This window comes from Micromys minutus (genome assembly GCF_963924665.1).
Source record: "Micromys minutus genome assembly, chromosome: 22".
Classification (NCBI taxonomy): domain Eukaryota; kingdom Metazoa; phylum Chordata; class Mammalia; order Rodentia; family Muridae; genus Micromys; species Micromys minutus.
This window is the reverse complement of record NC_137957.1, coordinates 37,364,039-37,391,141: the sequence shown is the minus strand read 5'-3', so window position 1 is coordinate 37,391,141 and position 27,103 is coordinate 37,364,039. Positions and strand designations below refer to the sequence as shown.

The 27,103-nt window shown below is 42.1% G+C and overlaps 1 protein-coding gene across 1 annotated transcript in view; it reads left to right on the top strand.

The window, feature by feature from the left end:
* The window catches only part of NR2C1 (nuclear receptor subfamily 2 group C member 1), a 49,729-nt gene extending 23,899 nt beyond the window's left edge, over positions 1-25,830 (top strand). Inside the window, exons 8-14 of the mRNA XM_080935594.1 lie at positions 819-1,006; positions 1,728-1,887; positions 13,498-13,619; positions 20,968-21,107; positions 21,967-22,104; positions 23,015-23,120; positions 25,319-25,830. Of these exons, the coding sequence (XP_080791720.1) occupies positions 819-1,006; positions 1,728-1,887; positions 13,498-13,619; positions 20,968-21,107; positions 21,967-22,104; positions 23,015-23,120; positions 25,319-25,493 (1,029 nt within the window). The 3' untranslated portion in view covers positions 25,494-25,830. The remainder of the gene's footprint in view (positions 1-818; positions 1,007-1,727; positions 1,888-13,497; positions 13,620-20,967; positions 21,108-21,966; positions 22,105-23,014; positions 23,121-25,318) is intronic.
* Positions 25,831-27,103: the final 1,273 nt, after the last annotated feature.

Here is a 27,103-nt window from a genome sequence, read left to right as displayed (position 1 = left end):
TGGACAGGATGCTTCTGACAGAAAAGGGACAGCCGGTGTATTTAGATGTCATACTAGCTTGTTCGGTAAGAAGTTTTGAGGGGCTAGAAAGATGTCCCAGTGGTGCAGAGGTTACTCTCATAGAGGACCAGAATCGTGTCCCAGCATTTGCATCAGGCAGCATAGCCCTCCAACTCCACTCCTCCCCCCCCCAGCCAGTGCTCTCTGCTGGCCCCCTGAGCGGCTGCACTCAGGGGCCCACCCACACGTAGACACATGTGATCACACATTATTTAGGAAATAAACTCAATCTTTGGGCCTGGAGAGATGAGATAGCTTAGAGGTTAAAAACCGTCTGCTCTTCCGGAAGACCCAGGTTCAGTTGCCAGCACCCACATGACAGCTCACAACCATCCATAGCCCCAGTTCCAGAAGCTCCAGTGCCCTCTGTTGACCTCTGAGGACACAAGGCTTCATGTGGTGAACAGACATACACGCAGGCAAAACGCCTATACACATAAAATTAAATTTTTAATTTTAAAGAAAATTTGGCATTTTTAATAATATTAAGTCAATGGTAAAAAGAATTCAAACTTTTACCTAATATCTCTTTATAGAGAAAGTAACTGTGACTTGGATAGATTAGCTAGTAAGTAGAGTAGTATAATTTTTCTCTTAAACTTTTGTAATTTTTTAAGAACTTGTATCTATTTTAAAGCCTATATTTTCCTCAAGATGCTTTTCTTTTAGTATTTTATGATCTAGAATTTGATATTTAAGGTTTTAAAATATATCAGCACTACTTTGTAAAATTTTAGTGCTTTCTTCTTCTCTTAAAGGCTGAATCGTGTCAGGGAGACTTAAGCACATTGGCCAGCGTGGTCACGTCGTTAGCAAATCTCGGCAAAGCCAAAGACCTTTCTCACTACAGTGGTGACCTGCCTGTGGTGCAGAGCATACGCAATGGGGATGCGTCCTTTGGTGCATTTCATCAGGATATTCAGACCAATGGTGGTGATGTTTCAAGGTAGGGTCTGTGTGATCTCATCTTTCTAAGTCTCGTTTTAATTGGTCAAAATGCTTTTGCATTAAAGTCTATCTACAAAAGTTCCTAAAAACAGTATTTCTATAGGACTTAAAAAATACAAGGCACTGTAGGTTTAACTGACAATCTTCCCTTAGTACAACACACTGAACACACTCTATTCTGAGTTTCATGAGCAGAAAGTATATCTCATAAACTTAGTGCTGAAGTCTGGCATAAATAATTTGTATATATAAAAATAAGTGTGAGGATTTCTCTCATCCTTGAAAAGATTGTAATTTCTTGGTAGTATGGTAGTATGTAATACTTTGAGGTATACTTACTAAGTTTTACTTGTTGATTTTTTGAAACAGTGCCAAAGGCCACTGTAATCTGCCAAACAAGAAAGCTGTTTTCTGAGGCATACTTAGTTGTTGTTTTCTTGGTTTGTGTGTGCATACCTTTCTCAGACCGTGGAGGTGGGTTTCAGGGCCTCCTGTACACTGCACAAGTATTCTACCACTGAGCCATAACCCTTCCCTATTTGCAACGTTCTCTCTCCCCATAGTCCTTGGTACTAAACCCAGGGCCTAATGCATGCTAGACAGCCTTCTGTGCTGTATCCACAGTTTCTAGACTTAAATCTCAACTCCAGTATTTTATATAAGAATTTCACTTTCTTGTCAGAGATTGATCAAGCTCACAGATGTCTGTCTCCTTATAGGGCATTTGACACTCTTGCAAAAGCATTGACTCCCGGAGAAAACTCTGCCTGCCAGAGCCCAGGAGAGGACATGGAAGGAAGCATGCATCTAATTGCTGGAGAACCAAGCTTCATGGAGAAAGAGGGGCCGCTGCTCAGCGATTCGCATGTAGCTTTCAGGGTATCTTCAATTTCTTTATGTCATGTGACTATTTGATTTTGATCTTCCTTTCAACGATCAAAATTGGCCTGTGACACTTTTAAAGTCAGAAATTTGCGAATTCCTGGTGGAATTTCAGAACTGAAATTGAAACATAGACACTCCCGCCCCCTGCTGTAGAAGACAGTGGGTCAGCTTGCTGTCCGTCAATTGTGATAGCACAATTAGTTGGTTAGATTTTAGACACAGTATCCTTTTCTTTCTTTAAGCATGGACAGCCATTGTGAACTGAGTGCACCTCTTTGTTTAATGCCTATCACTTTTTTAGTGTTAATTGGTGTCTAAGACCCAGATACTTTTCTCCTAGGTTAGAATGTGTGCGTTCCTTTACTTTAGCTACCCTTCAGCATTATCCTGTGAGGGCACACATCAGTTAACGCATTTTAGCCTGAGGTTGTATTCGATAGTACTTTTAAAAACCATTTTGGAAAAGGAGCATTTGAAATTGATTTTGTTCTCCTAAATACATTTTGTAACGCTGCTGGGGATGGAGCGGATACAGACCCTAGGTACATGGTCCCACGGAGCTGGGCAACCTCTGCCTCTCCTCAGCTCAGCCTCTATGCGCGCCCATGACCGCAGCAATGCAGGTAGACTGTTAGAAATGTTAGAGATCTGTGAAGCCTTTCCAACATTTGATTTGTTATTCAAATTAATATGCCAGAACCAGCTCTGATGTGTTCCCCACTGAGACCTCATTAACACCATAATGGACCCCCTGCTTGGATCTTTGCCCTGCCTTTAGGAAGGGGTGAGCAGGCAGACGTAGCTTACACCGAGAAATACATAGCATGTGAGAATGATTTATGATGGATTATAATTTCCCCTACCTTTCTTAGGAAAAACATTTATAGCTATAAAATGATAAAGTGTCTGCACTGCCAATCACTATCTCACCACTCAGGGTAATGGCAGAAAACCAATGTGTGGTGGACTAAAGCAGCACAGAAAACTGGTGCTTCAGAATCCAGCTCGGTTGAAATAGACGCAGGAAGGGTTCTCTGTGGCTTAATTGCTGCAACATACACCATACACTACTTAACTACATCTGGGAAATTAGTTCTCATATAAAACATTGCTAAAGATAACTTAGAAATAATTCAAGCATTTTATCTGCGCCTCCCAAAGGTTTCCGTGGGCGACATAAGTCAAGATGATGAGAACTAGAGCTGCGCCTCCGAGTTTGGTGGAGCCGCAGACGAGGGCGGATCAGGGCAGAAGGCTTTTTCCCATTGATCATGTTCTAAATCAAATACATCCTTTCATTTCCCATCCTGGACTTAGATTGGAGGAAGGACAAGAGAGCTATCTACGGAGGCCCAGTGCAAGAAAGGAAAAGCGGCTGCTCTAGACAGCAGCTGTCAGCCTGCTTCGAGAGGTTCCCATACTCTTTATGAGATAAATGTTGGACAGAGAATTAAATGAGTGCAGACTCTTGACTTTTCTTTCTGAAGTCAGCAGGTTTTCTCTCTCTCAGCTCCTGCTCTGTCTTGGATAGAGGTCTCTTTTCGGTGATTCCAACACACTCTTCTCCCACTGGTGTTCTCGGCCTGAGTCTCAGGGGCAGATCCTCAGTCAGACCATTCTCTCAATCCCTGAGCAAGGCAGGACTTTGTTTCTCTGCTGCTCTGGCTGTCTGGTGTAATTTGTATATTTTCATAGTTTTTCTTTCAACTGAGTCATCCCACATCCTTCCAGATGAGCTGAAGGTTGTTTTGTTTTTGTTTTTTAAGATTTATGTATTTGTTTTATATGTGTGAGTACACTGTAGCTGTTTCCAGACACACAAGAGGGCATCAGATTCCACTACAGATGGTTGTGAGCCACCATGTGGTTGCTGGGAATCGAACTCAGGACCTCTGGAAGAGCAGTCAATCAGTGATCTTAACCACTGAGCCACCTCTCCAGCCTGAGCTGAAGTTTTCCTTCTCAGTTTGTAGTTGAACTAAGATTCGTACATTTTAGTCTTATTCAAAGCAGCCTAAATGTAATAAGGAGAAAGTATCCGATACAGTAAGTGAAGGAGGTAAGGAATCTTGGATGGTAACAAAAATTAATACTTTTAATGACTTTCAAGTTGTAATTTCAAAAATGTCTTTCACATCATTCTTATAAGAACAGGTAAGGTATACAGGACTTCCATCCTGTAAAGGGATAAGAGTGAGGTGGTTCCTAAAACTGTGGTGGACATTGACCTTGTAACCTCTTTTCTATCTCTCCTTGTGACCCCTTCACTATCTAACTGGCCATCCGCTAACTAAATTTTCCCTAATTGCTTATTTCCATCGCTGTACTTTAAAGCTCTCTAAAAGTTCTAGCTTGAATTATCCCGATAACATTTTATGTTCCCTATATCTTCTTCATCTTGTCCTGGATTCTGAATCCAGAGTAATCTTTATTAACAACCAACCTACTATGTTATTTGTTAACAACCAACCTACTATGCTACTTGTTAACACCAACCTACTATGCTATTTGTTAAGAACCAATCTACTATATTACTTGTTAACAACCAACCTACTATGCTACTTCTTGTTAACAACCAATCTACTATGATACTTATTAAACTGTAGCAAGACCCTGTCCTGAAAATCAAACAATCAGTATATCCCATAGCTTCAGCTGCTCATGTGGGATTCGGTTCAGGCTCTGTCATGTGACCTGCCAATGCCCATTGGAGTCTCCATCACTTGTTGCACAGGCCATTCCTAATCCCGCCCACAGATCTCACGGTTGAGACTTGGCTCCTGAGACAACATCTCCTCGTGTTCACAGTGGCCCATCGGTGTGCTGGATGAGAATCCACCCCTCTTAACAAGGGCTTTATGGAGGTTTTATTCTGACAGAGTTTGTCTAGAAGCTGAACTAGAGAGGTCATTGCCAAGGGAAGCAGGAAAGCATGCTGCTGACTTTTATTTGTTAAAGGTGGTCTAAGACGATTTGGGAAAAAGCTTGGAGGGGCTTTTGTTTGTTTTGCGATTTTTGAGGGCATTGTGTTCTTTTGTGGATTTCTGTTTGTTAATTTGGATTTTGAGGCAGTCTTGCCACGTAGCCTATTTTGGTTGTGAAGTGCGGTCCTCTTATGTGCTGCTATGACAGACAAGTATTCTGCATTGTGGGTGTGTAGCGTCCCTCATTTTTAGGGCTGGCTGTCTCGGCTCACCCTCCTAATGTTTTGTTCTTCACACTCACCTCAGGCAATTTTGATATTGTATGGTTCCCAAAATTCTCGCACTCGTTCTTCTATAAGAACAGTTACATCCTTGTTTTCAAAGCATTGACTATTTGCTTGCTTCTCTTAAGAACTGTTTTGTGGGGGTGGGGAAGATGGCTCAGCCAATAAGTACTTACCGAACTGAATGAGGACCCAAGTTCAGATCGACAACATCAAAATAAACACCAAGCATGGTGTGGATGCTGGAAATCCTGGCTCTGAGGAGGGAGGGATGCAGGAGGCAGCTACTCTTACGGGATGACTGACCTTCACATTCATTGAGACACCCTGTCCCAACAAAAAGGTGAGGGGCCAGCAGGGGGATGACTCGATGGAGTTTGGCCCCTGAAATGGTGTTTTGCCTCCATGTACGTTCATGTGAGAGTCCCAGATCCCCTGGAGCTGGAGTTATAGACAGCTGTGAGCTGCCACGTGAGTGCAGGGAACTGAACTCGGGTCCTCTGAAACAGCAGCCAGTGCTCTTAACTGCTGAGCCATCTCTCCAGTCTGTCCCTTTTCTTGTATGAGAATTAAACCATCTATTTCCCTGTCTCATTATTTGGTGCTATCAATATTAATAAATAGGTAAACCGCACTGGGGTATAGTTCAATCAACAGAGCATTTGTCCAGCATACATATATAATATTTGTAGATCCCCAGCATTATAGATAAAAATGTATGGTAACAAGTTTGAGTTCTATAATCTTTAAAACCATATTTTTATACAACCTATTCTGATCATGGTTTCTCCTCTCACATCTCCAGATCCTCACCCCCCACCCCCACCATCCAATTCCCTGCCCTTCTCTCTCTCTCTCTCTGTCTCTCTCTCTCTCTCTCTCTCTCCCTCCCCCTCCCCCCCTCCTCCTCTCCCTCCCTCTCTCCTTCCCCCTCTTTTCCCCCCCTCCCTCTCCCTTCACCTCTCTCTAGAACAAACAAAAAACAAACCAAAAGTAAAAAGAAAGGCAAAAAGAGACCCCACATTCTATTCCTGTAAGAATTAGATAAATCTTTGTACCTAATTTTGAACAAAGAATTGTGCTTTCCTTAATTTTTAATTGAAAATAAATTGTTCTCTCATACAGACTACAGTCTCCCCTCCCTCTGCTCTGCCTACTCTCTCCCGGCTTCCCTCCCTCACCCTCCATTTTTCCCTCAGAAAGGAGCAGGCCTCCAAGACAACGGCCTAATGTGACAAAACAAGATACAGCATACAAGGCTAAAGCCTTCATACCGAGTCTGGGCAAAGCAACCCAATAGGAGGAAAGGAGTCCCAAGAGCAAGTGAAAGAATCAGAGATACCCATTTCCACTGTTAGAAGTTCCTCAAAACACCAGATTACAGCCATAACAAGTATGCAGAGGACCTGGGACAGACCCACGCAGGCCCCATGCTTGCCACTCCAGTCTCTGAGCCCATACAGGTCGGCTTAGTTGGTTCAGTGAGCCATGTTCTTCTGGTGTCCCCCACCCCCTCTGACTCCTACCACTGGGCCCTCTTTCCAGGAGGTTCTCTAGGCTCTGGTGGGAGGGGCCTGGTGAAGACCTCTGGTTTAGTCTGCCTGTGTCTGTGTCTCTGTCTGCCCCCATCTGCTGCTGGAGTAAGCCTTCTGATGATCACTGGGAAAGTCTCTGATCAAATTTGTTTTTCTAGGTCTCGGTCACCTTACCTCAAGATAACTTTTTCTAGTTACATCCACTTGCCTACAGATTCCATGATGCTTCTTTAAAATCAGAGAGTAGAACTCCATTGTGTGAAGACACCACATTTTCTGTATCCATGCTTTGGTTTTTGGACATCCAGGTTGTGTTCGGTTTCTGGCTATTATGAATAAAGCTGCTATGAATATGGCTGAACAAGTGTCTTTGTGATATGATGGAAGGATATCCCCCCTTTTCTCCTCTGTCAGGCTCAGTGTGTCTGGTTTTATGTCTTTGATCCACTTGGACTTGGGTTTTATACATTGTGATAAATATGAATCTGTTTGGATTCTTCTACATGCAGACGTCCAGAAACATTTGTTTAAGATGCTTTTTTAAAAAAATTCAGTGTGTGTTTCTTGCTTCTTTATAAAAGAACAGGTATTCATAGATATGCGGATTTATGCCTAAGTCTTCAATCCCACTGATCAAAATGCCTGTTTTTATGCTGATAGCAAGTGGTGGTTGTTACTGTAGCTTTGTGGTAGTTTGGAGTTAGGGATGGTGATTCCTCCAGCAGTTCCTTTATTCTTCAGAACTGGTTTTGCTACCTTGTTTTTTGGTTTTTGTTTGCTTTTCCATGAGAAGATAAGAATCATCCTTTCAAGATCTATAAAGAATTGTGTTGGGATTTTGTAGAGGATTACACTGAATCTCTAAAATCAAAAGATTGCTTTTGGCAGGATGGCCATTTTTCCTATGTCTTTCCATCTTCTGATGTCTTCCTCAATTTCTTTCTTCGAGGACTTTTATTAATGCAGTTTTTATTATACACTTTCAGTTCTGTGAGTAGAGTTACCTCAAGATATTTTATATTTCTCGAGGCTATTTGGAAAGGTTCTGTTTCTCTGATTCTTTTCTTTTTAATTGGATATTTTCTGAATTTACATTTCAAATGTTATTCTTATTCCCCCCCTTTTCCTCCCCCTCCCCTTCCACTTGCTTCCATGAAGGTGCTCCTTCTCCCAACCACCCTCTTCCACCTCAGCACCTTGGCATTTCCCTACACTGGGAAAACGAGCCTTCACTAGACCAAAAGCCTCTTCTCCCATTGATGTCAGACAATGCCATCCTCTGCTACATATGCACCTGGAGCCATGGGTCTCTCCATGTGTACTCATTGGTTGGTGTTTTAGTCCCTGGGAGCTCTGGAGGGGTTGGTTGGTTGGATAATGTTGTTCTTCCCATGGGGTTGCAAACTCTTTCACCTTCTTCAGTCCTTTCTCTAGTTACTTCATTGGGGTCCCCACGTTCAGTCTGATGGTTAGCTGCAAGCATCTTTAACTGTATCAGTATGACTTAGGCAGATCCTCTGAGGAGACATCCATATCAGGTTCTTGCCAGTAAGCACTTCTTGGCATAAGCAATAGTGCTTGAGTTTGGTGGCTGCCTTTGGGTTGAAACCCTAGGTGAGACAGCCTCTGAATGATCTTTTCTTCTATCCCTGCTCCTCTATTTGTCCCTGTATTTTATTTCCTCTTGTGAGTGTTTTGTTCTTCCTTCTAAAAAGGACTGAAGCATCCACATTCTGGTCTTTCTTCTTTTTGAGCTTCATAAGTTCTGTGAATTGTCTCCTGGGTATTCAGAGCTTTTGGGGCTAGTATCCACTTATCAGTGAGTACATACCATGTGTGTTCTCTTGTGACTGGGCTACCTCACTCAGCATAATAGCTTCTAGTTCCATCCATTTGTCTAAGAATTTCATGAAGTCATTGTTTCTAATAGCTGCGTAGTACTCCGTTGTGTAAATGTACCACAATTTCTGTATCCATTCCTCTGTTGAAGGACATCTGGGTTCTTTCTAGCTTCTGGCTATTATAAACAAGGCTGCTATGAACATAGTGGAGCATGTGTCCTTGTTATATGTTGGAGTGTTTTTTGGGTATAAGCCCAGGAGTGGTATAGCTGGGTCCTCGGGTAGTACTATGTCCAATTTTCTGAGGAACCACCAGACTGATTTCCAGAGTGGTTGTACCAACTTGCAATCCCACCAACAATGGAGGAGTATTCCTCTTTCTCTACGTCCTCGCCAGCATCTACTGTTACCTGAGTTTTTGATCTTATTCTACTTCACATTCTGACTGATGTGAAGTAGAATCTCAAGATTGTTTTGATTTACATTTCCCTGATGACTAGGGATGTTGAACATTTCCTTAGGTACTTCTCAGCCATTTGGTATTCCTCAGTTGAGAATTTTTTGTTTAACTCTGTACCCCATTTTTAAATAGGATTATTTGATTCTCTAGAGTTTAACTTCTTGAGTTCTTTGTATTTATTGGATATTAGCCCTCTGTCAGATGTAGGATTGGTAAAGATCTTTTCCCAATCTGTTGGTTGTTGGCTTGTCCTTTTGACAGTGTTCTTTGCCTTACAGAAACTTTGGGATTTCATGAGGTCCCATTTGTCGATTCTTGATCTTAGAGCATAAGCCATTGGTGTTCTGTTCAGGAAAATTTCCCCTATGTCTATGTGTTCTAAACTCTTTATCACATTCTCTTCTAGTAGATTTAGTGTGTCTGGTTTTATGTGGAGGTCTTTGATCCACTTGGACTTGAGCTTTGTACAAGGAGATAAGAATGGATGAATCTGCATTCTTCTACACACTGACTGCCAGTTGAACCAGCACCATTTGTTGAATCCTTTGTCAAAGATCAAGTGACCATAGGTGTGGGTTCATTTCTGGATCTTCAATTCTATTCCACTGATCTACCTTCCTGTCTCTGTACCAATACCATGTGGTTTTTATCACAATTGATCTGTAATACAACTTGAAATCAGGGATAGTGATTCCCCCAGAAGTCCTTTTATTGTTAAGAATAGTTTTTGCTATCCTGGGCTTTTTGTTATTCCAAATGAATTTGCAAATTGCTCTTTCTAACTCTAAGAAGAATTGAGTTGGAATTTTGATGGGAATTGCATTGAATCTGTAGAGTGCTTTTGGTAAGATGGCCATTTTTACTATGATGATCCTTCCAATCCATGGACATGGGAGATCTTTCCATCTTTTGAGATCTTCTTCAATTTCCTTCTTCAGAGACTTGAAGTTCTTGTCATACAGATCTTTCACTTGCTTGGTTAGGGTTACCCCAAGATATTTTATATTATTTGTGACTATTGTGAAGGATGTTGATTCCATAATTTCTTTCTCAGCCTGTTTATCCTTTTTGTAGAGGAAGGCTACTGATTTGTTTTTGAGTTAATTTTATATCCCTGATTCTCTCAGTCTATCTATCCTTTGTCAGATGCCATGAAGCTCAAGTTGTTGATGGTTAGTAACTGTCATGTGGGTTCTGGGAATCAAATACTGGTCTTCCGGAAGACCAACCAGTGCTCCTAACTGCTGAGTCATCTCTCCATCATTTGTCATATATATTTATATATATGAGAGCTACTGATCTTTTTAAGTTAATTTTGTGTCCAGTTAGTTTACTGATAAAATTGTTTCAGCTGTAAGTATTCCCTAGTGAAATTTTTAAGGTCGCTTATGTATAATATCATATTATCAGCTTATAGAAATATTTTGGCCTCTTTGTTTCCAATTTGTATTTCTTTGATCTCCTTTAATTGTCTTATTGCTTAAGCTAGAACTTCAAGTACTATACTGAACGATACAGCCAGAATGGGCAACCTTTGTCTTCTTCCTGATTATAGTGGAATTGGTTAAAGTTTCTCTCCATTTAATTTGATGTTGGCTATTGGCTTGCAGTAAATTGCCTTTATTATAATTAAGTATGTCCCTTGTATAAATGGATGTTAGATTTTGTCAAAGGCTTTTTCAGCATCTAATGAGATGATTGTGTGTGTGTGTGTGTGTGTGTGTGTGTGTGTGTGTGTTTCTTCCAACCCTGAGTTTGTTTATGGTGGATTACATTTACTGGTTTTCCTATACTGAACCATCCCTGCATCTCTGGGGCAAAGCCTATTTGATCATGGTGGATGATCTTTTTGTTTTCTTGAATTTGGTTTGCAAGTGTTTTACTGAGTATTTTTGCATCTATGTTCATAGGGAAATGTTTAATTCTCTTTCTTTGTCAAATCTTTATGTGGTTTGGGTATCAGGGTAACTGTGGCTTCATAAAATGGATTGGGAATGTTCCTTTTGTTTCTATTTTGTGAAATAATTTGAGGAGTATTGGTATTAACTCTTCTTCCAGTTTGGTAGATTTCTGTGATTAAAATCATCTGACCCTGAGCATTTTTGTTGGGAGATTTTAATGACTACTTCTATTTCACTAGGGGCTATGGGCCTATTTAAATTGTTTATCTGATCTTGATTTAACCTTAAGGGTTCTTTTTTACTAAATTTTTAAAGTGCTTATATGTATGGGTGTTTGGTCTGCATGGACTTGTACAGTGTATATGTGCAGTGTCCTTGGAAGTAAGAAGAGGGTATCAGATCCCCTGCAGCTGCATTTATAGTAGTTGTTAGCCACCATATGGATATTGGGAATTAGACTTGGCTCCTCTGGATAAACCACCACGCCTCTTCACCAGTGAACCATCTTTCCAGCCCTTGTTTTTTATATTTTATCTGATATTTATGGAGAACTTTTATATCTTATTGATGAAAATACTTTGATATGTCTTATATCATAGATATCTTTTAGAATATGATCAAAACTATATATTAATCCCCTGGGAATATATTATTGACAGTTGAAAAGCTAGTTCAGCTAGTAAATCTTATAAGTACAGGGCCTGAATTTGAATTCCATGTTAAATAAACAAACAGATGGTAGCCCTGGTGCTGCACATTGGTTACCCCAGCTTTGTGGAGACAGAGACTAGCTTCCCTGGGCCTCCCTAGCCAGCTGGCTTAAACTTGAGCTCCAGGCCAGTGAGAGATGAGCAGTGTGGTGTGATCGGAATGAGGTTGTCCTCCAGCCTGCCTGTGCACTCCCACATGTGCACATACACACAGAGGAGCACATACAGTGAAAGAAAAATGCAGCTACACACCCCACCCAACCCCACAGGCAGCCACCGTACACCGTGTGCGGTCTCCTACTCTTCCCATGTTCCTGTGTAGTAAGGCACACACTTCAGCAGAAACTGGATCATTTCCATTTTATTTTGCTATTTTCTTCTACTTAGGTGTCTATAAGGAGTTTTCTTTGTTTTGTTTTGTTTTAGGGCAAATCTTGCCTCAGAACCCAAACTGCTTAGATCTTGCTGCATAGACCAGACTGGCCTCAATTTAAAGCCTGTGATCCTCCTGCCTCATCCTCTCCAAAGCTGGGATCACTGGTGTATACCACCACACCTTTCACTGTCATCTCTGCTTTTTTTTTTTTTTTTTTTTTTTTTTTTACTAATTTTAAAACTTCAAAGATATTGTAAGAAAAAGATTATTCTTTTGCTAGTGATGGAAATTTGTGTTTTCTCTAGTCACTGTTAGAAGCAAAGTTACAACAGACATCCTTACAATGGACAATGATTCTGTGTGTGTGTGTGTGTGTCTGTGTGTGTGTGTGTGTGTCTGTGTTTCTAGAATAGATTTAGAAATGATGCCTTGACAGAAATGTGTCAAACTTTGCAGCTTCTCAGGTTTGGGGTGGTTATTCAGTCATTACTAGTAGAACACTTCGGATCCAGAACTCTAACGTGTGCTAATGTTTGAAACATCAAACACTGATCCCATAATGGTTCTGAGTTTAGATTTTTGGATTCGGGTTGTTCAACAATGTTTAGGGTCACAAGCTGTAACTTAGTTTTCCAATGGTAGATTAACAGCCAGATTTCCCCTGGGTCAGCTGTCAGTCACCACGAGTACTCGTTTCCCCGTTCCTCACCGAGGTCTGTATCATTGCTTCAAAACAGGAGAAGTGGTTCTTAATGTCACGTATAGCAGTGTCATTGCTCCTTGATATTTTCAGGATGCTTTCAGTTTTGACAGAGGATTTATTACCAATGTGGCCAGACACTTAAAATAGCTATCTAAAGTCAAACTGAATGTTACTTTTTTTACACTTAGCTATTGGTTTATAATAATATAAATTAATAGCCTTTGAGTTCCTTGCCTATGGACATTTTTCCCATTGAACACTTTTTCTTCCACATACTTTTGTATTTAGTAACAATATTTTAGGATAGACTGATACTGTGCAGACCTGCTTTTTGAAGAGTTGAAGGGGTGTCAGTGTTGGGCCCTAGTTCCATGTGTTTTGATTTGCTTCCTTCGGGCCATAGCTGTGCCCAGTGTTGGGAAGCATGCTCTCTTTCGTTGGCACCAGTGGGCCTGCTTCACTCTGGCTACCTGCTATCTCTGCAGGCATAGCCATAGCTTAAATGGAGGACTCTTAGGCATGTAATACTGCTTCTGACACTGGAATTTACCATGCCCCATTGATAGAGAAAACACACAGATATACCAAGGCAGTAACTTCATAAAGCAAACCAGATTGGTTGGTGTTTGACAGCCATCAGGTGAGAGTGTTTGTCTGGATGTCACTTTGACAGGATTCATGATCTGCTCAGCCCTCCTAAGCCCTCCTGTCATATCCAGTGATCTGAATCAAATTATAGTATTAAGATTTTTAGGTGAAGGTATCAGATCCCTATATGATGTGTTATATTTCTATTCAAGTTTTTCAGAGAACTGATAATTTAGAACTTGAAGCCATAAGATAATTTACCTAAATCCCTGTTCACGCTAGCTCACCATGCCTTCTCCTATGCCCGAGTACCTGAATGTGCACTACATTGGGGAGTCGGCTTCCAGACTGCTGTTCTTATCGATGCACTGGGCGCTCTCCGTACCTTCTTTCCAGGCACTAGGGTGAGTGTTTTGAAGTCCTTGAATTTCAAATGTGATTTTTGCGGCACACATGTATTGAAACAAGAAGTTTGTTTGGGGAGGATTTGTATTCCAGTAGAGAAATGCGCCACCGTTCTAGTCATATGACAGTTCATGGTAATTCATGAGAGCTAACTACTCTCTTCTCTGTTACTCTTGTGTAAAAGAGTAGCCATGTTTTATAGTTTGAACAAGTTAATAATCTGGGTAAGAGAACCAACTGGCCAGTACCAGCAACGGCTGTTGTTCAGTGATAGGACTGTCTGGGGGCTGGAGAGGGGCCCGGTAGTCAAGAGCACTGTCTGCTCTTGCAGAAGACCCGGATCCTACTTCCAGCACGCGCCTGGTGGCCCACAGCCTCCTTAACTCCAGTTTCAGGGATTCTGATGCCCTCGTTCTGACTCTGCTGCTGGCCAGACATGGACATAGCACACAGACATTCATGGTGGCAACATACACATGCACACATTCTTTTCTGGAAAGAAATGATGTATTAGAATTCAGGTATGTCCAGTCTCATGACCATGGGGCACGTATGGTCAAGGGTGGCTGTAAATGCAGCCTAACAGAAAATGCTACAGCAATGTAGGACTTTGTGATGCATTTAATTTTATTTATTTATTACAGTTTGATGAATTTGAGTGAACTGTGAAGATGGCAGCGTCTTGGGCAGTGTCAAGGGCTGGGCTCTCCTATTGGGCAGTTGTCCCCCACCCCCAACAACAACAACCTTGTTCAGTATTTGTCATAGGCATGACATCAGAAGGCTGTATCTGCCTACATGGCTTTGTTTAAAATAAGAGGTGACTATTTTCCAATCATCTGGTGTCCTCCCCAAGAAAGAAACAAAACTGCCAGCCTCTGGTGACCATTATACAAATGGCTCTGCCTACAACAGACCACGCCTACTTTCTGGTTTGAAGCAACCAGACAAAATGGAAAGCACTCTGCTCCAGAAAACCAAACCTTGACAAAAGTTTGCCAGCCCTTTGTTTAAAGTGACCGGGTGTGACAGGGAGAGCTCCAAGCCTGTTCTAGTCAGTGGGTTTTCATCTCCTCGCAGGATTCTCCATGTTCAGTCTGACCTGTAACCGCTCACTTTCCTACACACTTCATGTGTTTTCCACTTGACATATGCACATAACTGCTCTTTCTGCCATTACAATACTTCGGCTATAATTAAGCAGTGCATGGTTCCTGATTCCCGTGGACATAGCTGACATCGTGATTTGGTTCCTAGATAATCAGTAACCTGTAATTTCACAGAGCATAGGCCTGATCTTGAGTATGTAACCTTTGAATGAGTCTTCCCTTTTGGTCTCAGAAAAATATTCAACTTTTTCGTAATTTTCCAATATTTTTAAGAAAATAAAATATGGTGCAAAAACATTAGCATGCTGATGTCTTATGATTTGTTAGGCATTAAGTGCCATGGCCAAGCTGATAACCGACACTTTGGCCAGGAAAGCAACGGAGCGCCTCCCCGGATAAGCTGCGTTGTTTTAGAAAAGAATTGGAGGTCTGATCTGTACTCTTTCAATTAGTCGCACCACCATTGTTTTTAAATACTTCTGTTGAATGCGCTAATCCGGTGGAAACAGCCGAGATGTTCAAGAAACCAAGAGTAGAGCCCGAGGTTTCTGCTTTTAGTATAATTAATTTTCCAGTGGCAGCCACTTGTCTGTGCTCTGTGTTGGAAATCAGGTTCTGTGCAGCAGCCACAGGACTAATTAGGATAGCTGTGGAGCTAACAATCTGGGGCATTAGCTGCCACAAAACGCACTTCCTCTCTCTGCCTAGATAATCTGTAAACCCTTTTTATGTGTTGACTTAATCAGATACAAGCTGGATGCTAATGGAGGGACCCTCCGCTCTATGGAGATAAAACCTGTTTTAAATCTTACTGATGGGGCTGGCTTTTTCTGGCTGGATATAGAGATTGTCCTCAGAGCTCTAGTTTTACAGAGAGACTCAGACAATAGAGATACATTTGCTCCAGTGACTTAGTGGGGAGGGAATTGGTTATTGTCCTCATTTTCATTTTGAAAGGCCTATATATTTAGCAGAAGTGTTGGTTTTCTGTTTAGCATCTGTAGTTTCGTGTGTAGGAAACTCATTCTGCATGACTGAGGTTCCTCAGATGGAGAAGCTGATGTAATTTACCTACAGTGTAGGCAGCAGCAGGCCTGTCCACTCTGAGGATTTGTTTTATTTTATTTTTTGCATTTACTTGTGAGTATGCATCTCTCTCTCTCTCTCTCTCTCTCTCTCTCTCTCTCTCACACACACACACACACACACACACAGGGGTGTGTGTCTTGCACATGTATTACAAGGCACACATGTGAAGATCAGAGGACAACTTGAGGGAAAATCAATCCTCTCCTAGTTTCAGGGACTGGAGTCACACCGTCAGCTCACTGGGGAGTGGTTTTACCTGGAGTTATCTCACAGCCTCTTCCGCCCTGAGTTTGTTTTCCAACAGGGACTAACCTAGGCTAACCTCAAACTCCTGTTAGCCCTCTGTCCTCAGGCCCCCAGGACAGGATTGTGCGGGCTTCTGCTACCATGCCCGACTCTGCCTGGATTCTTAGAACCAAAAGTTCCAGGCCACCACCATTTGCAGCAGCAGACTTTGTCAAGAACATGAGCATTCACTGACACCCCTGAAAGTTAAAGCAACTCTGTTTCAGTTAACAATGCCACATCTTCTGTCGCCTGGTGGTTTGGAACCTGTCATTTGGTGGATTTATTGCATAGTGTTAGACTTCTTCTCTAAAGACATGGATTCCGTTCAGTGTTGGTTGGCCTCAGGTAAAGGTGACATGGCCATTGTAGGGTTTTTGTTAATACCTGTGGGCTTTAGGTAAATGCATTTTCCACCCATCCCTTTTGCCTCTCAGAAGAAGGATTTTCAGAATAGGTACTTATTCAGAATAGATAGTCACTAATTTCCTAACAAACATAAATGGTTTATTTGTGTGTGTTGACACCTGTGTGTCTAGACCAGGCGACTTGAGTTTCCATATCTCCAGATTAGGAGCAGAAACAACTGCTTAGGAACAGGGCCATGACTGAGATGCTGAGGCCAGACTGGACCCTGTGTCTGCTAGACAGAATGGGAACCTTCTTCTTACAGGAGGACTTGTTGCTTTCTTCTAATGTAATGGCCTTTTTCAAATCATTTAAACAACAGGTACCAGGATTTGAGAGTACTTTTTTGTTGCTGACCATAATGGTAGTTAGCTTTTTAGGTTTGTTTTTCTAGTGAGGGGGGATGGATGGGTGTTTGGGGGGGTTGTTTTTCGTTTTTTTGTTTGGTTGGTTTTTTTTGTTTGGTTGGTTTTTGTTTTTTTTGGTTTTTTAGTGATTCAGGGTCTTGCTGTGGTTCCTAGATAGCCTTGAACTCACTATGTGGTTCAGGTTAGCCTTGAACTCCTGCTCCTCTTTTGTCAGCTTCCTAAGTGCTAGGGTTACAGTCACACACCCCATCCCTAGCTGGATTTTCCTTTGGAATAAATAGATGGATAGCCTCCTGTAATTGATTTCTACAATTAACCCCTTGACGTTTTCCTATGGCAATAAACTAATCCAGTGGCTAACTCTCAGCTTCCCCTTCCAGCTCCTTGTTTCAACATTTCTCCTTCTCTGCACTGAATGCAAGCTGTTCTCTGGGCCTTCTCCACAAGGTCAAGGTGTTTCCAATACAAGGGGTAGCCCAGGCCAGCTCTGATGATTTTCCTGGTTACTTTTATTTTCCTGTGTTCACCATATATTCTAGTGACTTTTCTATTGCCTTGATAAAACACTATGACCAAGTCAACTTATAAAAGAAAAAAGTTTGGGGGTGGGGGAGTCTTGGGTTTTCAGAGGGTTAGAGCCTATGAATCCATGGCCATCATTCGGGAAGCACCTCACTGTAGTCAGCCATGTATGGTGCTGGAGCAACATCCGAGCACTTATTTCTTGAACCTCAAGCAAGGGGCAGAGAATACTGGGGATGACCTGGGTCATTTGAAACTTCATGTCCACCCCTGTGACACACCTCCTTCAACAAGGCCCCACCTCCAAATACTTCCCAAACACTCCTACCAACTGGGGACCTAGTATTTAAATGCATGGGTCTGTTTTCATCCAGACCACCATACTACTTAACTACATTGGTTAGCTGTTTTCTTTTTATAACCAGAGATTAAGATAAAAGCTAGTTTGCTTTTGACTTTTCTTCATGCCTAAAGTAACCCTGGAGGACAGAACCATAACATGAAACCTCTCCAGAAATAACTAACCAAGAGTTCAGTGTCCTGTGAGCCCTTTCTGGGCAATGGTTATCAAACATCCGAGCACCGTCACGTATTGGCCATTGCTGTGCTTGATGTCACATTACACATTGTTCCCAATGGTTGCCTACTTCATGGGAGTATTGCAGCACACATACGCTTCTCTCCCCACAGACATTTATTTGGGCTGTTATCAGCTTCCTAATTCGATCCAGGGCCACCACACAGTGTGTGCATCCATAAAACAAGTTTTTCCAGTGGAATATGTGATTTGAAGGCATGTGTCTGCTTGATGCTGTTAGAAGTTGTTCCCAGGAAGCACTGACTAGCTATGCTTTCCTCGGCAGAGGACAAATGATGCCTTTTCCCTCTCTGTTCTTGATTCTGGATCTTATCCTTTCTGACAACTGAACACAGTATCTTCTCGTTTTCCTTGCTTTTAACGGGAACAGATTTCTCTTGATTATTTTCTGTGTGAATGTTTAAAAATGCTGGTCTTCTTTGCACTTGATATTTCCTTTCAAGTTTCCTTCATAGTCAGTTTATTCTAATGGCAGGCCATCCTTCCCAAACACTGAAGTAAAATTCTCACCCAAGTTATTCCCAGAAGGAAAACTTTTGTGAACTCTTGTTTGTTTGTTTGTTTGTTTGTTTGTTTGAGATAGCATCTCACATTGTAGCACAGGCTAGCCAGGAACTCAGTATGCAGCCCAGACTGATCACCTACTCACACAATCCTCCTGCCTCAGCTTCCCACGTGCTTTATGCATATGACATCCAACTTCCTTGTAAATGCTAGCCTTTCTGTCTTTTTATTAATATCTTTTATGTGGATGTGCTGAGTATGCTTAAGCGTACCACAAACACAAAGTTACATTTCTCTCTTTTTTTTTTTTTTTTCATTACATTTCAGTTTATGTTGTGTTTGGGAGATGGGTTAAACATGGCATAGCACACACGTGTAGCTCAGAAGGCAACATGCAGTCATAAATTCTCTCCTTGTGTGTGGGTCCCGGGGATAGGCAGGTGCCCCAGCTTGATGACAGCATGTTTGCCTTTAGACTACCTTGTGACCTTGTGACCTTGCCACCTTGTGACCTTGTCAAGAAGGAAACAGTTTGCGTGCAGTCATCAGGATGAGCGTGTTTCTTAGCAGCACATCCTTACTAACCTGAATCACTGTGGAGAAAGGAAAGAAATCTTACCATTTAATTACCTTATAATAAAATACGGTTTTCTTTGAAGATCGTTTTTCTTGTAAGAAGTCCCACACTTACAGCTTCCCTGTCTCTTTAAAGTCCTCATTTCTGCCTCTTCTCTCTGTCCTCAAAGATAAAAACAAGACTAACATAAAAACAAAGCAGATCTTGTCTTATATGCTATGTACTTAGCGCTGTTCACTGCAATGCAGAAATGCAAAGAGAACTTTTTACCTTTGGGTAGTGTGGCAAACAGACCCCTAACACACCTAACTAGGAAACTAGGAAATCTGTACAAACTCTGACTGGATGGACAGGAAGGCACCAGAGGGGCCTAGAAAGGAGAGAGACATGTCGTAAGAGGGCTGAGGCGAGAAGACCTTGCAGTCCAAACCATCTCAGAGAAACTGTGCCTCAAACAAAAGTCAATCAATAAATATATCATTGCAAGTCCTAGGCCTGGAGATGTGGCTCATGGCCCTGTGGTTAGTGTTTAATCCTCAGAAGCACAACAAAGAAAGCTCCAATCTAGCCCTGGAAAAGGGGGTGGGTTTGTTAACTGGATATTTGAGTAGAGAAAGAACATTCAGAGAAGACAGGGCTGAGTTTAGAAACACATCCAACACTGTTGCTCACTGAATACCACCTCATATTCTCATTGCCCTGACACAGGGCAAGTAAGGAGGGAGGGCTTTCCTTTGGCTTGTCAGGTTAGGAAACAATACTGTCCGTCATGCCGGGGAGTCATGGTGGCACTGAGAGCGAACAGCCACCGGAGCTTGCCCGTGTTCTCCCGGGTTGCTGCAGCCGCTGGATTTGTGAGTAGTGTTTCATGTAGCCTACGCTCGCCTGCAACCTCTATAATGTCCTTGAACCCCGGACCCTCCAGCCTCCACCTCTCGACTGCGGGAATTGCAGGCTTATCCCAACAGTTTGGGCTTTTAAAAGCTTGTCCTGGAGCTAGAGAAATGCGGGGGGGGGGGCTAAGAATATCTACTGCTCTTGCAGAGGACGTTGAGTAGATTCCTAATGTCCACAGTGGGCCCTCGACAGCTTGTATCAGCTTTAGATGACCCGATGCTCTCTTCTGGCCTCTGACGACACACACACAACACAACACCACACAACACACACGTAGCATATGCAGTCACATACACATGCATGTACATCTTTAAAAAATTACCTCCCATCTGTCTTTAAATCATTTAATCTAATTGCCCCAGAGTCCTCTCCCCGACCCTCTCTTTCACTTACGTGTCTTTTTTTGTAGCAAATGGAATTTTAGTTGTCCAAAGTTAACTGTACATATAATCATATGTCTACTATATATAAAACACTAAGTTACTTACTTTGTATCCCTTCTCTCTCATAGGCAGACTTGATCCACATGTCAACTGCCATTTTACCAGTGCCTGGCATGTCATGGCCTGTGGTTCACTTAACTTTTTTTTTTGCAATGTCTTCTTATTGGCAACTGATTCATAAAAGTTGTGCGTGTCTGTGGAGAGCAGTGGGTCATTTCCACACTCATACAGTGCATGATGGCCCCCTCAGGGGAGCTGACACGTCTGCTGTCTCAGGCACACATTCTTTGTGTTGGGAAGTTCAGAACCTGCTGTACTCGGCCTACTGTCACTCCCACTGCAGCTGTCCTTGGCTGATGGCTGATGAGCTGGGTCAGCTAGTGGGATTTATCTAGGCGCTCTTGAGTCAGCTGTACAAGCCCCAGAAGTCTCCGGTGTATGCCCGCCCACGGGGCCTTTAGAATAGCTGTAATTCGGTGATTTATTTTGTAAAGAACACCATTCGGTGTGAGGTTTCTGATGTCTGCTTCTGTCTCTATCTTACCAGGCAGGAGAACAGCATCTCCCTGGTGAAGGCCTATTGGAACGAGCTCTTCACCCTCGGGCTGGCCCAGTGCTGGCAAGTGATGAACGTCGCAACTATATTGGCAACGTTTGTCAACTGTCTGCACAGCAGCCTGCAGCAAGGTAAGGACGCGCCTTCATTCACTCAGTTTCCAGGGGAGACGAGGAGCTGTGGCCAGAGCTAGACATCGTGATGAGGGAATTGATGGGTTACCTTTTTATTTTCTGTGTAATCTTAACATTTAATAAACGCATTACTCATTCGTAGCACTTTTAAATTAGAAAGGCAATATTAAGGCAAGCGTATTTAAGTCTGAAAGGGGAGGAAGCCAAGGTTTCATCCCTGAGATGAAAAGATGACAGTGCCGGAGGACGAGCTGTCAGTCAGTGTCTGTGGGAGAGAATACATTCGAGTATGCCAAGGAATCCAAACTTGCTCCTAACAACCTGTCTCAAGAGTGAGTCTAACCTTGAAGACAAGAATCCTCTTTACAAGGCCTGCCTCCTCACCCCACTGCGTCAGCAACCAGATCCCAACACGTTTGTGAGGGACAAACCATCACATTGTACAGGAACATAAAGGCTCACGTAGATTGGCTTATAGGAGGAGAGTGAGCAAGTACTCCATCGTGCGCGCCTCTCTCCCAGTTCTAAAGCCTTTTGCAGTGCCAAGCATCAAATTATGGCTTCCTAAATGATAGATAACCCATCTACCAGTTGAGGGACATCCTGGCCCTCTTTGAACTTGGGCTGTGACAGATGCCTCTGCATCTAAAGGGGCATCTCAGAAGGGAATGCTAAGTTTTGGGCTCCCACTCCCTTTTTCCTGTGGAAGCACTGTCAGAAGATGATCTGTTAGTTTCAGCCCTGTTGCAGAGATTCAGAATCTGAAGCCTCAGTCTGTAAAGAGGTTGATTGCCCTCCATACAGACCTTACAAAGCCTTTTAGATGACCACCGAAGTGGGCGCTGGTGTTTTACAGATAAAATGTCTCCGGAAAGGAGGAAGTCGCTGATGGAGCACATCTTCAAGCTGCAGGAGTTCTGCAACAGCATGGTTAAGCTCTGCATCGATGGACATGAATACGCCTACCTCAAGGCCATCGTCCTCTTCAGCCCAGGTACAGAAGCACATCCTTACCTTCCGTTCCTCATCGATTTAGTCACGTCTCAGCCATGTAGCCCAGGCTCGGCCTGCACTCTCAGCCTTCCTTCTGCCTCAGATAACCAAGTTCAGGATTACAGATAGACACCGCCACACCAGGCCCTTTGTGTCTCATTAGTGTATCTGATGGTGTGGAGACCTTGGAGCTCTTGTCCACTGCAGGTAGGAGTGTGAAATGGTGCCATTGCCAAGGACAAGAGCTCAGCACCTGCTGAAGACGTTAAACATAAGGAGCCGAGGAAAACAGTGTAGTGGGTAAAGGCCCTGCCACACAAGCACAGCCATGTTAGCACAGTTAAGCTATACATTGGAAAGCTAAGCTGTACATTGATGGTGTTACTTTAAATATTTCTGTTTTGTGATACATGACTATCAAAATGTTTTCTAGATTATTTCATGTTCCTGTATTACGATTTTTCTGGTAGAGATAATGAAAGTGTCTGTAATTTATTATTTTATAAGAACTTTTAAAGTTGGCTGTATCTGGGTGGGCTCCTTGACAAACACAACCTGCAAATATCTCATGGATTATGGGTGCTTTGAAATTTAGGTTATTTATGTTGCTGGAAGCAAAGTGGTAACATCTAAACAAAACCCACTACACTACTTTTGAGACAAGAAAAGCATTAGTAGCACACAGTGGTCTGGTTTTTATTAGATGTTATAATAGTTACTACTGGCTGCAGTACACTGTGGTGTATTCAGAGAGTACCTATGGAATAAAGGAGCAAAACACTGTATGTGGGACTTCAATTGTGATCACACTGTCCATTGAACTGTTTGATCCTCCAACCTCTGTCCCCCTGTTCCATGAACTATTAAAAGAGCATTCAGAACAGGAATACCTATACTCCTTTTTGTCTTAGATCATCCAGGCCTGGAGAACATGGAGCTAATTGAGAAATTTCAGGAAAAGGCTTATGTGGAATTCCAAGACTATATTACCAGGACATATCCAGATGACACCTACAGGTACCTCTAAGCTAAAACTATTTAATGCAGTTCATTTAAAGGATTTGTTTGTTTTGAGATAGGGTCTCAGGAAGCTTACTTTGGCCTTGAACTTCCGTGTAACCAAGGATAGCCTTCAACTACGATTCTCCTGCCTCTGCCTCTAAATTTCTAGGATTAATTATAGGCATGTGGCACCATCCCTAACCTAAAAGCTTTTTAGTAAATTCTATCATTATATTCCATTTTAAGAGTGATTTAATGTTTTAGTTAACCATGACCTTTGAAGTGGGTAGTGTTTTTGAAGCCATAATGTAACTGTTGAAACAGCTTAGTGTTGGAATATCTGCTTAGATGTGTCAGGTCAGGATATTCTCACCACCACCAATGAAGAAGGTTCCAGGACATCAGGTTAGTAGTGACACATAGTCCAAGGCTCTGGGTGTGGTCTCCCATACAGAAGGGAAGATCCAGCCGTCACATGCAGTAGCTAGTGAGTACTCACTCTAACCAGTGGTTCTCAACCTGTGGGAGTCAGTGACTCAAACAGGGGTCACATCATCAGATATTTATATGACAATTCAGAATAGCTTAATTACATAACATAGGTACAGCTATGCAGTAAGAACAAAGTAATGTTATGGGTGGGATCACTTCAACACAAGGAAGTGTATTAGAGGACTGCAGTGTTGGCAAGACTGAGAGGCGCTGCTTTAAATGGAGAGGTGAGAAACTGTCTAAGGGATGCAGGGTTGTCAGAGCCCAACCTCGCCCAGCCAGCTGAGCTGTCGATCCCAACTTTTCAGATGCAATAATTGTATTAGTAAAAAGGGAGAGGAAAATGGTAAATTATAACACTTACATTGATATATAATTAACTTTAAAGTATACCTTATGATAGTTCTTCCAACTCATTTCTCACCAGTGTTCTTTGAGGTAGGAGGGAATTTTCCTTTCTTATTTTTATAAAGACAGCCTTGGAAGAAAAAATAGTAGATCAGAATGATTAGGAATATAGTTTTTGATTATATACGGATAATGCCATGCTTGCTGGGTTTAATATCTGCATTTCAGTTTCCTTATGATAATACTATGCACTTCTGAAAACTCTTGTAAGCTCCTTTAGGCGTGGCTTCAGTTACCTGTGGTCAGTCTCAGACAAAAAAAAAAAAAAATGAAACAAGGATTCCCAGAGATGATCCATGCATTCTAAATGGCGTGCCATTATGAGTAGCAGACAGTGTGTTATGTTCTCTTACTTTGCCCCACCTTTGATTGCATCCCTCTCAGCACGGCATATCCCTGCTGACTGGTCGTGTGTACAGCGTTGGCTGTCCACCTCAGCTGCCAGGTGTCCCGTTCAGCGTTTAGCTAAGTGTGACTCCTACTTTACTTTCTGATGACCCAAAGCTCAAGAGTAAGGATGCTTTCTCAGTTCTTATACCCCTGCTTATTCAAAAGTCGGTCTCCTTGAACAACACTTCACTTCAGACACTCTTTCTCACAAGCCAATGGTCTACCTTTATGAACTTACTCCCAAACCTAGAATTGGACAGGAAGTAGTCATTCAACTTCACACCAGCTCTGTGGAACTCTTCTTATAAGGACAATATTTAAATGGGGCTGGCTTATGGGTTCAGAGGTTCAGGCCATTGTCACCAAGGTTGGAACATGGAAACATCCAGGCAGGCATGGTGCAGGAGGAGCTGAGAGTTCTACATCTTCATCTGAAGGCTGCTAGCAAAATACCGACTTCCAGGCAGCTAGGGTGAGGGTCTTAAAGCCCAAACCCACAGTAGCACATCTACTCCAGCAGGGCCACACCTTCTAATAATGCCACTCCCTGGGCTGAGCATGTACAGACCATCACAGTGTGTATATGTCTAGTGTATGTTTGTGTCTGTCTCTGTGTGTGTTCAAAAGAAGAGAGTTTTTGAATCTCCTGTGTTATGATAACATAGAACATTGTTCTTACCCTCTGAAATGGGTTGGGAAGCTGTTCTTGAGTGCAGCTCAGTAATACTTTAGTCCCACAGTCCTTGTAGCCAGGCAGAGACAGGGTGGTGTGACAGTTCAGAGGAACTCCTTCCCGTGGGCAGGATGGTACAGATGGAGGCCCCGCCACTGTAAGCCTTGACATCCCTTTATTATTCCACATGGATGCTTTTCTTTCTACTCGGTCTCCTTTGACTTTGCCCTGTCTCCCCTTCCTCTTTCAGGCTGTCTAGATTACTTCTCAGACTGCCGGCCTTGCGGCTGATGAACGCCACTATCACCGAGGAATTGTTCTTCAAAGGTCTCATTGGCAACGTACGGATCGACAGTGTCATCCCACATATTTTAAAAATGGAGCCTGCAGATTACAACTCTCAAATAATTGGTCATAGCCTTTGAAAGTGGAGGTCACCTTGCTACGAACTAAGTTTACTATTCCTTCTTGGGATACACAAAACCAAATTGAACTGTCGCTTTCAGGGCTTCTGCAAATATTAACTTTAAGAGTAACCAAAATCTAAAGTATTTTTCTTTTGGATTCCTTAAGAAGAATTTAAGTGACCAGGCAGGGGTCAGGATTTATACTACCCTGTCTGCCCTATAGGAATGAATCAAAAATGGTACGGGGCTGTTCTTGCTGAGGATGACACTTAAGACTATCTCTTCCTGACTATCTATACTAAGCTTTCTCATTCTATTTTATAAAACAAATAAACTAGTCTTTTTTTCCTCTGAATTGTGTTCTCCTCCTCTTTAATTCCATTGAGCAAGTACACTGTAATAATTACATCTTATTCATCATAATCATTTTAGTTACCAGGTCAAGAGATTATTTTCTGCTCAACTATATAAGGGTGACACTAGAGCTATAGAAAGTATGAAATGAATGCACATAGTTTTTGCTTTTCTACACATCAGGGCGCCCTCCCTATAACACTCTCATTGCTGGCAATGAGACCCAAGCCATTTGTTTTGTTTTGTTTTGTTTTGTTTTTGTTTTGTTTTAGTGTAGTAGATTATTAGTTATAAGCACTTTTATTCATTGTGGTAGAAAATTAGTCTTGAGAATATTATGGGGATCTTGTTTTAAAATTTGGAATTTACTGTGTAGAGACTGCCCGCAGATCTGAACCTCAGATTGGGGCTCAGCTTCTCCAGCCTACCCCCGCCTTTAGCCATTTTTATTAGGTCCTTTAAAAAGACTCACCCAGTGTGCTAAGTAATGCAATTATCAAAGCCAATATGGTTCTAAGGTTGAGTTAAATAATTAAAGCAACTGATAATTTGTAGAGACAAAAGAATCTGAACTGATTCTTTTCACTGAAAAGTCGAGGAGGACTGCTGTAACAACCTCAAGATTCAGTGTTTGCTACAACCAAAGCGTTTTAGACTCCTCAGTCTTCCACAACAATACAACAGACAGGCAATCAGTATTTCTTTGTACTGATTTTATTATGGGCTCCTTTAGTAAATCTGCTCATCGATTTGTTGATATTCTCCCGCACATCCATCTCTTCCCTTCCTCCTCTCTCCCCTCCCTCCCTCCTTTTCACATCTCGGTTTTGTTTTCTTGAGACAGATCTTGTTGCTCAGCCCAAACTGAACTCAAGTTTTCAGTAATCTTCCTGCCTCCAGCTCCCCATTGCTGGGATTATAGGCGTGCACCTCATGTTAATATTTATTTTTTAAACATAAATGCAGAGATTTTATTGCAGCCAGAGTACATTTTTATTAATAATAAAGAGTTTTGCTGAATTTTTCTATGGATGGTCGATTTTACTGCTAATAGTAACTAAAAGTGTAGTCTTGCAAATGTTACTGACTTACTATGAGGGCTTTATTTTCTGTTTCATTTTGTTAACAGTTGGGTTTATAATAAGCTGCTGGGGAAAACTACATAGATCATAAAATGCTCAAATGGAATATTTCAGTAGGGCACATGTAACCTGCATCCTAACACATCTGTAAATGACAATGTCATATCACAGTGTCAAAATGTTGGCCCCTTT